The sequence below is a fragment of the Taudactylus pleione genome, unplaced genomic scaffold (assembly GCF_031769625.1).
Source record: "Taudactylus pleione unplaced genomic scaffold, aTauple2 ptg001351l, whole genome shotgun sequence".
NCBI classification, from domain to species: Eukaryota; Metazoa; Chordata; class Amphibia; order Anura; family Myobatrachidae; genus Taudactylus; species Taudactylus pleione.
In genome coordinates, this window is record NW_028285751.1 from 613551 (window position 1) to 627272 (window position 13722).

General features: G+C 49.6%; 1 protein-coding gene across 2 annotated transcripts in view; it reads left to right on the plus strand.

Annotated features, from left to right (window-relative positions):
* The window catches only part of PKNOX1 (PBX/knotted 1 homeobox 1), a 336998-nt gene that overhangs the window by 300971 nt on the left and 22305 nt on the right, over positions 1-13722 (plus strand). For both annotated transcript variants that reach the window (XM_088463372.1, XM_088463374.1), the window contains exons 5-7: positions 2455-2619; positions 4438-4528; positions 4660-4757. In XM_088463372.1, coding sequence (XP_088319498.1) covers positions 2455-2619; positions 4438-4528; positions 4660-4757 — 354 coding nt within the window. The remainder of the gene's footprint in view (positions 1-2454; positions 2620-4437; positions 4529-4659; positions 4758-13722) is intronic.

The window sequence follows — 13722 nt, forward strand, 5'->3', positions numbered from 1 at the left end:
GAGGTGAGCATCTAGTGTTAGATTGTACTGAGCATCTGGGTTAGATACAGGGTGAGGTGAGCATCTGGGTTAGTTACAGGGTGAGCATCTAGGTACAGGGTGAGGTGAGCATCTAGTGTTAGATTGTGGTAAGCATTTGGGTTAGGCATAGGGTGAGGTAAGCATCTGGGTTAGGCATAGGGTGAGGTAAGCATCTAGTGTTAGATTTTAGTAAGCATCTGGGTTAGGTACAGGGTGAGGTAAGCATCTAGTGATAGATTGTGGTGAGCATCTGGGTTAGGTACAGGGTGTGGTAAGCATCTGGGTTAGGTACAGGGTGAGGTAAGCATCTAGTGTTAAATTGTAGTAAGCATCTGTGTTAGGTTAGGTACTGGTTGAGGTATCCTACTAGTGTTAGATTGTGGTGAGCATCTGGGTTAGGTACAGGGTGAGGTGAGCATCTGGGTTAGGTACAGGGTGAGGTGAGCATCTGGGTTAGGTACAGGGTGATGTGAACATCTGGGTTAGTTTCAGGGTGAGTATCTAGGTACAGGGTGAGGTGAGCATCTGGGTTAGTCATAGGGTGAGGTAAGCATCTAGTGTTAGATTGTGGTAAGCATCTGGGTTAGGCATAGGGTGAGGTGAGCATCTAGTGATAGATTGTGGTAAGCATCTGGGTTAGGTACAGGGTGTGGTGAGCATCTGGGTTAGGTACTGGGTGAGGTGAGCATCTAGTGTTAGATTGTGGTGAGCATCTGGGTTAGTCATAGGGTGAGGTAAGCATCTAGTGTTGGATTGTGGTGAGCATCTGGGTTAGGTACAGGGTAAGCATCTAGTGTTGGATTGTACTGAGCATCTGGGTTAGGTACAGGGTGAGGTGAGCATCTGGGTTAGATACAGGGTGAGGTGAGCTTCTAGTGTTAGATTGTGGTGAGTATCTGGGTTAGGCATAGGGTGAGGTTAAGCATCTAGTGTTAGATTGTAGTATGCATCTGGGTTAGGTTAGGTACTGGTTGAGGTTTGCTACTAGTCTTAGATTGTGGTGAGCATCTGGGTTAGGTACAGGGTGAGGTGAGCATCTGGGTTAGGTACAGGGTGAGGTGAGCATCTGGGTTAGGTGCAGGGTGTGGTGAGCATTTAGTGTTCGATTGTGGTAAGCATCTGGGTTATGCATAGGGTGAGGTAAGCATCTAGTGTTAGATTTTAGTAAGCATCTGGGTTAGGTACAGGGTGAGGTAAGCATCTAGTTGTAGATTGTGGTGAGCATCTGGGTTAGGTACAGGGTGTGGTGAGCATCTGGGTTAGGTACAGGGTGTGGTGAGCATCTGGGTTAGGTACAGGGTGAGGTGAGCATCTGGGTTAGGTACAGGGTGAGGTGAGCATCTGGGTTAGGTACAGGGTGTGGTGAGCATCTGGGTTAGTTACAGGGTGAGTAGGTACAGGGTGAGGTGAGCATTTAGTGTTAGATTGTGGTGAGCATCTGGGTTAGTTACAGGGTGAGCATCTAGTGTTAGATTGTGGTAAGCATTTGGGTTAGGCATAGGGTGAGGTGAGCATCTGGGTTAGGTACAGGGTGAGTATCTAGGTACAGGGTGAGGTGAGCATCTAGTGTTAGATTGTGGTAAGCATCTGGGTTAGGTACAGGGTGAGGTGAGCATCTGGGTTAGGTACAGGGTGAGGTGAGCATCTGGGTTAGGTACAGGGTGAGGTGAGCATCTGGGTTAGGTGCAGGGTGTGGTGAGCATTTAGTGTTAGATTGTGGTCAGCATCTGGGTTAGGTACAGAGTGAGGTAAGCATCTAGCGTTAGATTGTGGTAAGCATCTGGGTTATGCATAGGGTGAGGTATAAGCATCTAGTGTTAGATTTTAGTAAGCATCTGGGTTAGGTACAGGGTGAGGTGAGCATCTGGGCTAGGTACAGGGTGAGGTGAGCATCTAGTGTTAGATTGGTATAAGCATCTGGGTTAGTTACAGATGCTGGGATTATTACACCTGGTTGATCTGCAATATAATGGTTGGAATAAATTAAATTTGGATAATTTTTAGATAATAAATCGGGAGATATTTGTGAAATGATCTTGAATTTATTATAAGGGTTTGGTTGTGATTATCGAGTTTAGATCACCGTAAATTTACGGTTCGGCACATGCCTACGCCTAGGTTTAGTATTTTGTCTAAGTGAGTGTCTTAGGTTGGGGTAAAATTTCAGAGTTAGGTTACGGTTATGTCTGGTAAGCTTCTAAGGTTCATTTATGAATGTGGTAAATCTGTGGGTTAGATTGGTGTATGGTTCTAGGTTTAGTCTTAGGCTGGAGAAAATGTCTAGGAATATGTTTGGTGTAAACGTGTAGGATTAGCTCTAGGTGGGGTATATGTATTTAGGATAGGGTTAGGTTCAGATTTCAGCGCTCTTTCTTTATATTTTAGTTCTGACTATCCATCTTTTTATTTGAGTCCTGATCTCTTTGTCTGCAGATGGTAAAAGCAATCCAGGTATTGCGGATTCACCTGTTAGAGCTGGAAAAAGTCAATGAACTCTGCAAGGATTTCTGTAGCCGCTATATTTCCTGTCTCAAGACAAAGATGAACAGTGAGACGCTGCTGAGCGGAGACCCAGTGGGACCATACTCCCCGATACAGGTATATTATTCCTATATAATACCCTCTAATCACTAATACTACACACAGGTTACTGAGCGGGGACACAGCAGGAGTGTACTCCCCAGTACATGTATATTATTCCTATATAATACCCTCTAATCACTAATACTACACACAGGTTACTGAGGGGGACACAGCAGGAGTGTACTCCCCAATACAGGTATAATATTCCTATATAATACCCTCTGTCACTAATACTACACACAGGTTACTGAGCAGGGACACAGCAGGAGTGTACTCCCCAGTACATGTATATTATTCCTATATAATACCCTCTAATCACTAATATTACACACAGGTTACTGAGCGGGGACACAGCGGGAGTGTACTCCCCAGTACATGTATATTATATAATACCCTCTAATCACTAATACTACACACAGGTTACTGAGCGGGGACACAGCAGGAGTGTACTCCCCAGTACATGTATATTATATAATAACCTCTAATCACTAATACTACACACAGGTTACTGAGCGGGGACACAGCGGGAGTGTACTCCCCAGTACATGTATATTATATAATACCCTCTAATCACTAATACTACACACAGGTTACTGAGCGGGGACACAGCAGGAGTGTACTCCCCAGTACATGTATATTATTCCTATATAATACCCTCTAATCACTAATACTACACACAGGTTACTGAGCGGGGACACAGCAGGAGTGTACTCCCCAGTACATGTATATTATTCCTATATAATACCCTCTAATCACTAATACTACACACAGGTTACTGAGCGGGGACACAGCAGGAGTGTACTCCCCAGTACATGTATATTATTCCTATATAATACCCTCTAATCACTAATACTACACACAGGTTACTGAGCGGGGACACAGCAGGAGTGTACTCCCCAGTACATGTATATTATATAATACCCTCTAATCACTAATACTACACACAGGTTACTGAGCGGGGACACAGCAGGAGTGTACTCCCCAGTACATGTATATTATATAATACCCTCTAATCACTAATATTACACACGTTACTGAGCAGGGACACAGCAGGAGTGTACTCCCCAGTACATGTATATTATATAATACCCTCTAATCACTAATACTACACACAGGTTACTGAGCAGGGACACAGCAGGAGTGTACTCCCCAGTACATGTATATTATATAATACCCTCTAATCACTAATATTACACACAGGTTACTGAGCAGGGACACAGCAGGAGTGTACTCCCCAGTACATGTATATTATTCCTATATAATACCCTCTAATCACTAATATTACACACAGGTTACTGAGCGGGGACACAGCAGGAGTGTACTCCCCAGTACATGTATATTATTCCTATATAATACCCTCTAATCACTAATATTACACACAGGTTACTGAGCGGGGACACAGCAGGAGTGTACTCCCCAGTATATGTGTATATTATATAATACCCTCTAATCACTAATACTACACACAGGTTACTGAGCGGGGACACAGCAGGAGTGTACTCCCCAGTACATGTATATTATTCCTATATAATACCCTCTAATCACTAATACTACACACAGGTTACTGAGCGGGGACACAGCAGGAGTGTACTCCCCAGTATATGTATATTATTCCTATATTATACTCTGTCACTAATACTACACACCTATAACCCCCTAGTACAGGTATATTACTCCTGTGTGTGTGTGTGTGTGTGTGTGTGTGTGTGTGTGTGTGTATATATATATATATATATATATATATATATATATATATATATATATATATATATATATATAATGATGGTGATCTCTGTGTGCCCGTACCTCACTGCTGTTGTGTGTGTATTACAGAGTGGCATTAGTAATACCATCACTCCCCAGGGGATCGTGGTCCCGGCATCAGCCCTGCAGCAGGGGAATGTCGCTGTGGCAACTATGGCAGGTAATACATTCTCTCTCTCTCTCTCTGATCCCTCGTTATGTCAGTGCCCTTAATCTCTCTCCCTCTCCCTCTCCCTCTCTCGTTATGTCAGTGCCCTTAATCTCTCTCTCTCCCTCTCTCTCTGCCATCAGGTGGTACCGTGTATCAGCCCGTTACAGTTGTCACCCCACAGGGGCAAGTTGTGGCTCAGGCGTTGTCACCAGGCACCATTCGCATCCAAAACTCACAGGTGTGTCCTATACCTGCTGTACGCTCTGTTATATACTTATCTTCTGTATAGTAATTGTCACCAATTTATGTAATGAAAGATTCCTTACTGATTATAGGCAGCTATTGGTTTCTCAGTATTATCCCAGCCTGCCCGTATATCACATACCCTGATTTTCTCCTTATTCCACCCTCTCCATGCCCACTACCATCCTTATTACACCCTCTCCATGCCCACTACCATCCTTATTACACCCTCTCCATGCCCACTACCTTCCTTATTACACCCTCTCCATGCCCACTACCATCCTTATTACCCCTTTCCATGCCCACTACCATCCTTATTACACCCTCTCCATGCCCACTACCTTCCTTATTACACCCTCTCCATGCCCACCACCATCCTTATTACCCCTTTCCATGCCCACTACCTTCCTTTTCTACTTCAGGGTCCATAGGGTATTCACAGGATACCTTGGGGGGGTATAGGTGTGACGTCACTCATCGGGCACCATAGAGTTAAGTTTCAGCCTCCCAGGATGCACTAGGGTCCCCCTCCTATACCCCGCCCCTGAGCCCAGGCATCTCAGTTTAGTTTGGTGCCCGGCCGGAGTCGGATGCACCTGTTAGAGGGGGGCTAAGAAGAGCCCCTGAAGTTTTCTTCAATGCAGCTGTGGCTGCACATGTGGAAGTACAGCATGGACAGTCAGTACTGACATCCATGCTGTCTTCCCTACACCCCTGCCGGTACCAGAACGCCGGTACCGATCCGGGGATGCTGGTAAGCATCTGGGGTCACAGCTAGCGGTGACCCCAGATGTTTGGGACCATGGCCGGATCTAAGGGGGACAGCAAGGTAAGCAGCGGGGTCCTGCGGTGGGACCCTGCTGAACATGGTCTAGAGTCCCCAGGCAGGGGGCTCCCTGGGGACTGGCTGCAGCGTGGAGCCAGGTACTAACCTGCGCTTTCACTACCCCCCTGGGACAGCGGACCGTGGCAGGGCGGTAGCGCTGCGGCGTCCCGGGGGTTAAATGCATGCCAGGGGAGCGCGCCTTCCCTGTCTCGCAGCCAGCGCCTCCCCCGTGCACACAGCCCTCTCTGCACACTGCCGACTGGCCCTGTGGCAGCGCTCCTCCCCCAGGCCAGCCTCCTCTATGCTCCTCGGTGGCCATCTTCTCTAACGCATGGTGAACACTGCTGGAAGTCTGGAGCGGTGGCATCGCGGTCTGGGTCCCCCGGCATACCTCTCCTGCGCTGTGGTCAGGTCTGTGTATGCAGCGCTGTATCCTACCAGGCTCTGTGTCTGCGTAGTTGAGGATCAGCGCTGCTAGTGCAGGGATTTATTTCTTTGCATTGTATGTGACTGTGCTAGTGCTGCTGCCTGTAACTTTCACTTTCTACTGTCAGCCATTTTACTGTCCCTGATCTTTTCTGCTAAAGCCCTTGAGGTGCGGTGATTGCAGGGTGGTTCTCCCACTATACTAACAAGTATCAGTGAGAGGGGTCACATACTTACCATCATGTCTGAGAGTGACTTTCCTCTCCAGCTTCAGTGTACTACGTGGAAAGTACCGATAGCGGACGGGGAGGGTAGCGTGGAGGGGCTATGTCGGCAGTGTTTATTGGCGCGTCCAATTACTGTCACGGCCCCGGTACAGGAGCCGCCCTGGGCTTGTTTCGCCAAAGCGCTTACAACCCTGGTGGGCCAGTTAGCTCCGCAGCCTGCGCTCTCACAATGGGATTGTCCCAGCAGTCAGTGGTGTCGTCACCCATGCAGGGTTTCCCGAGACAATTGATGGTTCCCCACAGTCTCCCTATTCTCCTCCCCCGGTCTCTCAGGAGCCTGCGTGGGTTAATTCCCTGACTAGTTCTGTACAGCGCTTGTCGGATGTGTTACAAGGGGAGTCTGTGTTGCGGCCACATAAGTGGCCGGTGGCGTCTGTCTGCTCCTTTATGAGGATGACGACGTGACGTCTGATGGGGAGATTCTGGATCTTTCCGACCAGGAATCTCTCCGTACTAAAGAGTCGGACTCTACGTCCAAGGTTTATATTATTCGTGCAGTCCGCACAGCTTTAGTGATTGAGGACGAAGATCCTCCGGTGTCCAAGTCCAAATATGCCTTTTTCTACTTCAGGGTCCATAGGGGGTCCACAGGGTTGACCTTGGGGTATAGGTTGGGAACCAAATCCGGGCACCACGCAGTTAAAGCTTTTAGCTCCCAGGATGCACTTGGGTCCACTCTCCCTATAACCCCACCCCCAAGCCAGAGGCACCTCAGTTTAAGTTGGTGCCCGGCCGGAATCGGGTCACCGTTTAGTGCAGTGGGGAGCTGATTAGCAGCCCCTAAGCTTTATTTTTTCTAAAGGACAGAGGGCCTGATTCAGACCCACTCGCGAGCGGCTGTCCGCTCGCAAGTGGGTCGATGTTATGGACTGAGCATGCGCACGACGGAGGGAGCTCCGTCGTGCGCATGCGCCAGACGCGACGAGCGAAGGAAAGTCCTTCGCTCGTTGTGTCCGATCAAAGGGGGCGTGCTGTCAATGTTGATTGACAGCACGCCCCCTTTGGTGGGCATGCCGGGGGCGTGCCTCCCTGACGGGGGCGTTCCCACAGGAACGCCTCCCGTCAAAAGCCGGCCCACTGACATCACTAGTGATGTCAGTGGGAGTGATTTTGGCTCTGATAGAGCCAAAATCACTCCGGAGCTTGCGGTTGAAAACCTCAACCGCAGGCTCCGGCACGCAATTTCGATGGTCACGACCATCGCAGCCATCACAATGCACGCTCGTATAGCCTGTGGGTGGTGACCCACAGCTATACGAGCGTCCAGGAGGACGCTCCATTTTCATGGAGCCCGGCCCTCATTCAGAGCGTGCGCTCTGCTCAGAGCGTACGGCTCTGAATGAGGGCCAGAGTTTTTTTTTATTTTTCCTTTGGATTCTTCAGAGCGGCAGCGTCAGACTGTCCATAGGACGTCTAAGCTGCCGCTCCGTCACCCTGCTGGCGCTGAGACGCCAGTACAGATCTGGGGATCTCAGCGGGACCCCAGAGTCTGTACTAGCCGGACTCTGCGGGCGCCCAGGACTGCTGCCGGATCCACGGGGAGCAGGTAAGGAGCGGGTCACCGATTGCGGTGATCCGCGCATTTGAAATGCAGTCCTGTGCCTCCGGTCTCTGGGGACAGACCGGAGGCGCCGGCAGTGGCGGCGGGCCCCCCATACCCCGTGTGTCCACTAGACCACCAGGGGCTTAGTGTTCGGTGCAGGGAGCCGGCGTCCTGGGGGTTAATAGCCGGCCAGGGGAGGCAGCCTTCCCTGTTACAGCGGCTCCTCCCCTCAGCTCAGCGCGCCTTTCAGTATGTATAGTCTGGCGTCGCTGATCTGCTTCCTCCGCGGGCCACGCTTCTTCTGAGGTCTCGAGCGGCCATTTTCTCTGTGGTGCAGCAGAGATCTCCGGAGATGGCGCTGAGTCCAGTCCCCCTGCGTACCTCACCATCAGGTCAGTGTACACAGCGCTGTAGCCTTCCCAGACACTGAATCTGGGTAAGTTGCATGCAGTGTAATAGTGCAGTATATTATATGACATGTTTATGTATATATGTGTATATCTGCATTGTATGTGACTTATGCTAGTGCTGACTGTACTTTATTCTCTCACCTGTCAGTGTATATCTATCCCTTTTCTTTATCTGCCCTAATACAGCTGTACTTGGGGTGCTTCTGAGACCTCACATTTATATACTTGTTAATATTTGTGAGGTTTGTCACATACTGTTGTGTGCTGCACGTTGCCATATTTTGAGTGAATCTGTGTGTTGCATACGCTGAAAATGGGTCCCTGCAGCTAACTTTTAGTATCAGTCAGGACCAGTATAGCGCTGCTTAATATTTCCGCCAAGATTGGTCAGATATGTCTGACCAGGAGATGGAGCGTTATACTGCACCCATTTTTACTATCCTGCAAGCCATGTGCTGCAGGTGTTCGTGCGGAGGATTTAACTCTTAAAGGGTTCTGTATGTGGCGTCATCTGGTGCTGGCCTCTTTCACGACCCCCTTGGGCGGTTTGTTTTCTCGGGATCCTCTTAATTGCGGATCGCCGGGCGGGCCCCATTGTTGTACCTCACTTGGGGTTACTTCACCATACTGCCCTTTTTCATCTCAGGGTATCTCGCAGTTTCTTGCACTCTTCCCCTGTGACACAGACTATCGCTCCCTGCAGGGGTTTTTTGCAGAGTATGAATTCCCCCTGGTGCCACAATAGTCTGTCATGCCCCTTGCAGGGATTACCACAGCCACCCTGGGTGGATGTCGTTTTTCTATGAATCGCAAATTGGCGTTGTTGACGCCCTGTGGTTACTTCCCACTTGGCTAAACCGTGAACTGGATACTGTTTTGGGCTCTTTCCCTCTTACACGGGGGGAAGCCTATCTCAAGTATTATTATCCCTGTTTTAGGGCTGGTAGCAGGTCCATTCTGGTTAGAGTGAATGTTGACCTGCACCTGTATCATACACCCTCAGTATTACGTGCCTTCTGGGTCCCTGTTGCTGACTAGCGGGTGGATCGCATGGCGGGACTCTGGCTGTTGCCAGATATGAGGTATTACAACAGTGTTTGGTCTCCTGTCCCAAATTCCCTGAGGGTCATCATGAGCCCCTCCTGGGGTGGATGGGCGTGTTATTCATCGGATTACAGACGTTACTAAGCATCCCATTCCTGCGTGGTCAGATTCTTCGGATCCGTAGGTGGTAACTCTGCCTGAAATCAGTATACTCGCTTTCAGGGGTTGTTACCCATCCTACCATGGCTATAGCATGGTTGGTTAATACTATTGCATACTGAGCTGATGCATTTGTAATGTTTTTTCCCCTCCAACACGTCTGGGGTTCAAATGTATTTGGTCGCTCACGTAATATATGCAGTTGTCATAGATGGACATGCCTATATTGGATACCAGCTCCTAACTTTCAGAGTTCCGGCTGCGACGGTATCCTCCGTAATACCCTATGGCTGCGCTCTGGGAATGCAGAGGTGCAGATACCATCTATAGGGTATATCTTGTTGGGTCCTGACCTTGACAGTACAAATTTCCCGCCGTCAGCTATGCTCACTATAGGGCCTCAGACTATTAAGTCTTTTTGTCCTCTGGGTCAGCCTAAAGGTCTGTTTCTTCATAGACTGTCGGCCTTTACAAGGGCAGACATATCCAGTTCCGAGCAGGCCTGGACTGCCAGCCGATCCTGCTTCTGAACCTACGGATATATCGTCAGCCTGACGAGACAGGCCTACCACTGGGAGATGGCTATTTTCTCAGTTTGCCCGGTACTAGTGTCTAGTTGCCGCGGGTAGGAGGGTACGCCCTCTCTTTGCTCAGGCGGCCTATTTCCATGTGATGGTACGCAGGCCCTTATTCGGAACAGGGCCTTACAAATCCAGAAAGCTATACAGTTGTTGCGGTAAGCGGAGCTAATTGGGCCATCCCCACTTTCTCAGCGAGGGACTGGTTGTTCTGCTTTCTTTCTGGTGCGGTGGCTGAATGGTCCTCTTTGGCCTATTCTCTGTCTCAATTCCCTGAACCAGTTTCTAAAGCTACCTGGGCTCAGGAGGCAATCCCTATGCTCCATCATACTATGTTTGGAACCTGGGGACTTTATGGTATCACTGGATATACAGGACACGTGCCTACGGGTACTTACAGAGACCTTACCTCAGCATGGACTGAGGTTTGCTGTATCACAGCACTTACGATTTTTTGGGCTCTGCCTGTTGGGACTGCTCTCAGCCCCACAGGGGTTTACCAGCGTTTTGGATTTTCTGACAGTTCTTCTGCTCAGTATATCCCAATGCTCCTGTACCTGGATGGCCTCCTGCTCTTAGCAGGATCACCGGGGTACTTTACAGCCGGGTCAGGTTGACTGTGGCTTCTTCAGGGTGCCGACGTTTAATCAATGGGGAAAAAGTCCTCCCTGCATCCCTCTGGGTATTCTTCACCTAGGAGCCCTGCTGGATTCTCAGAATCTGAGAATTCTTCTGGCGTAAGACGGCATCTCCACTCTTCCATTAGGAGTACATGGATGTCTGCGCAGTCGACATATGTCTTTACACTCTGGGATGCATGGTCCACTATTCAGTGTCTGCCTTTGGAAGGGTGGAATGGGCTTAGTTCCATTCCAGGCCTTTCCATAATTGGCTTATCTCCAGATGGAACAAGTTTTTTCTGTCTGATCACTGTTCAAACGATGATGCTCTCCCCGGAGGCAAGTCTGTCCCTTTTCGGGTGACTATGGCCATCTCGTCCAGGGTACTCTTTGCTAAGGACAGTGTTTGGTTCGCATCCATTTCAGTGCAGTTGGATGTCTGTCGATTCCACCCTGTCAATTAACTGGTTGGAACTTTAGCCTGTCTTGGGCCTTCACTCTGGCATAGCCCTTGTTTCCCGGTGAACCTGAAAAAGTTCAGTCCGACAGGGTCAGAACAGCGGCTTCCTTTTTAGCAATACTGTTTGTTGGGTGGCAATGTCAGGTATGTCATACATTCGGACATTGTCTGTCTGAGGGTCTCCTCCCGACCATCTCGACAGTGTTCATTTCAGGTGCTCTCCATTGGGAAGCGGGAGTCCTCAGCCGTCACTACGTGCATCCAGGGGACTAGTCTCTTCCCCAAGTGAGGTTTCATTTCCTGGTGAGCAGGGGGGGGGGTCCTCCTGAGGTGACCCTCATGGCCTTCTGACTCTATCACACTATGGTGTTACAGTCCAACTCTGGGGATTCTGAAGCAACCTTCAGTGACTTTGTCGGTGAAGTGGTTCTTCCAATTTGCGTACCTGTGTTCTCCGGTCTCCATTCGTCCTCGAGGGAAGTGTTTCAATCGAGACGGAGATGCTTTCCTGATGGTGGCTCCTGATTGCCCCAGATGTCAGGGGTGCTTGGTTTTTCGGAGTCTCTCCATCGATACTCCATTCCTGATGCTTCACTGCCCAGACCTGTTGTCTCCAGGGTCCTGGGGTTTGCCTTGGACCTGGGTAGTTTGTCTTTGACTGCGTCCCTACAGTGGTCTTACGGCTTCCCTGGCTTTGTCATCGTTGGAATGATTAGAGCACATGGATCAGCTTTTGCTGGGACCTACCACAAACTGTGGCAGCCATAATTCTTATGGTATTATACCTGTCGATATGATCCTCTGGTGTCCAGGATTTCCAGATATTCTGGCATTCCTTCCGGCTGGCTTGGGTTTCACCCTCGGCCTGGCCTTCCTGACAGTGCGGATCTCTACACTGTCAGTATGATTAAGATATGGAATTGCTCCGCTCTGGTATCCAGTTCATCCTTTGGAGTGTTTTCTGGATTATGCCTCCATTTGTCCTCCCTAGGGACTCCTTGGGAGTTAGTAGTGGTTCTTCGTTAACTCCGGGGAAAGTTAATGGAACCGCTGGTTGTGATAGCCATTACATGGTCTATTGCTTTGGCTTTCTCTTTCTCTCAGGGTGTTTATATCAACCAGGTGAGTGTCGGAATTGGGAGCGTTCTCATGTGGCTCCCTCTTCTGGAGGGCATCTTGTCAGGGTGTGAGTTGCTCTCACCCTGTGTTTCTTCTTAGTGATTTTTAGGTTCCATATTATTCTGGAACTTATGGTGAGGCCATTCAGTCCCCAGTCCTCTCGGCTGGTGTGGCCTCATTGACTGTGGTCCGGCCTCTGTGGATTTATGTGATCCGTTCATGTTCCTGACGGAAATCGGACTCCTTATTGGTGGTCTGAAATTTCTGGTTTTAACAGGAAAGGATGGCCGGCCTATGGCCAAATGTTGGCTGGATGGCCTCGTATGTCTTCTTCAGGGGCCTACCCATGGGTAGGCCTTTCTGTTGTTGATGCTTGTTTTTTCTCGGGCCATGTAACCCTCGTGGGTGGCTCGCTGTGGCGCCTTGGCTGTTTTGCCTTGCTAGATGGCCACGTGGTCTTCTGTCCACACCTTTTTAAGGTTCTAGGCATTGGTTTCCTTTGCCTCTCCTCCAGATGCTTCCTTTTTGGCGGCGGATTCTCCTCTCAGCACAGGAGCGTCCCCTCCCTTGGTTGAACTGCTTTGGGACATCCCCAAGGTCAACCCTGTGGACCCCCTATGGACCCTGAAGTAGAAAACAAGAGATATGGTAAGAACTTACCTTTGTTATCTCTGTTTCTACGAAGTCCATAGGGTCCACAGGGCGCCTGCCCTGACGCACCTGGCTTCAAATGGGCTGTGTGGCTGGTCACCGGTTTTCCGTCTCCCATTTCTGTGAGTATGGTTATCGAGTGTTCCAGTTTTCTCATTTTCTCTCCTCCTCCGGCCTTTGGCTACTTACAAACTGAGGTGCCTCTGGCTTGGGGGTGGGGTTATAGGGAGAGTGGACCCAAGTGCATCCTGGGAGCTAAAAGCTTTAACTGCGTGGTGCCCGGATTTGGTTCCCAACCTATACCCCAAGGTCAACCCTGTGGACCCTATGGACTTCGTAGAAACAGAGATAACAAAGGTAAGTTCTTACCATATCTCTTGTTTTTAAGGATATTAAGGGTGACTCCAGAGTGTTTCCTCTTTCGGGTCAGTTAGAGGACCATTTAGAGGAGGCGTGGAAACAGCCTGGCAAACGATATCAGCCGCAGAGACGCTTGGCGGTGGCTTATCCATTTGCGGATAATTATTTTTCTAAGTGGGAATCCCCTCCACAGGTGGATTCTCATGTGACACGCCTAGTCCGTAGTGCCACATTGCCTATGCCCTCCATGTCTTCCCTGAAGGATGCTACGGACCGTAAGGTGGAGATCTGCCTAAAGTCCGTTTATTCCCTTTTTGGGGGGGGGGGCAGCTAGGCCGGCTATGGCCATTTGTTGGGTAGCCAGAGCCATGGAGCACTGGGCTGATACTTTGGAGGCGTCTTTCGATTCCAACTGTTCGGCAGAGCAGACCGAGTTGATAGGAAATCTCCGGGACTCGGCCACTTATATCAATGAAG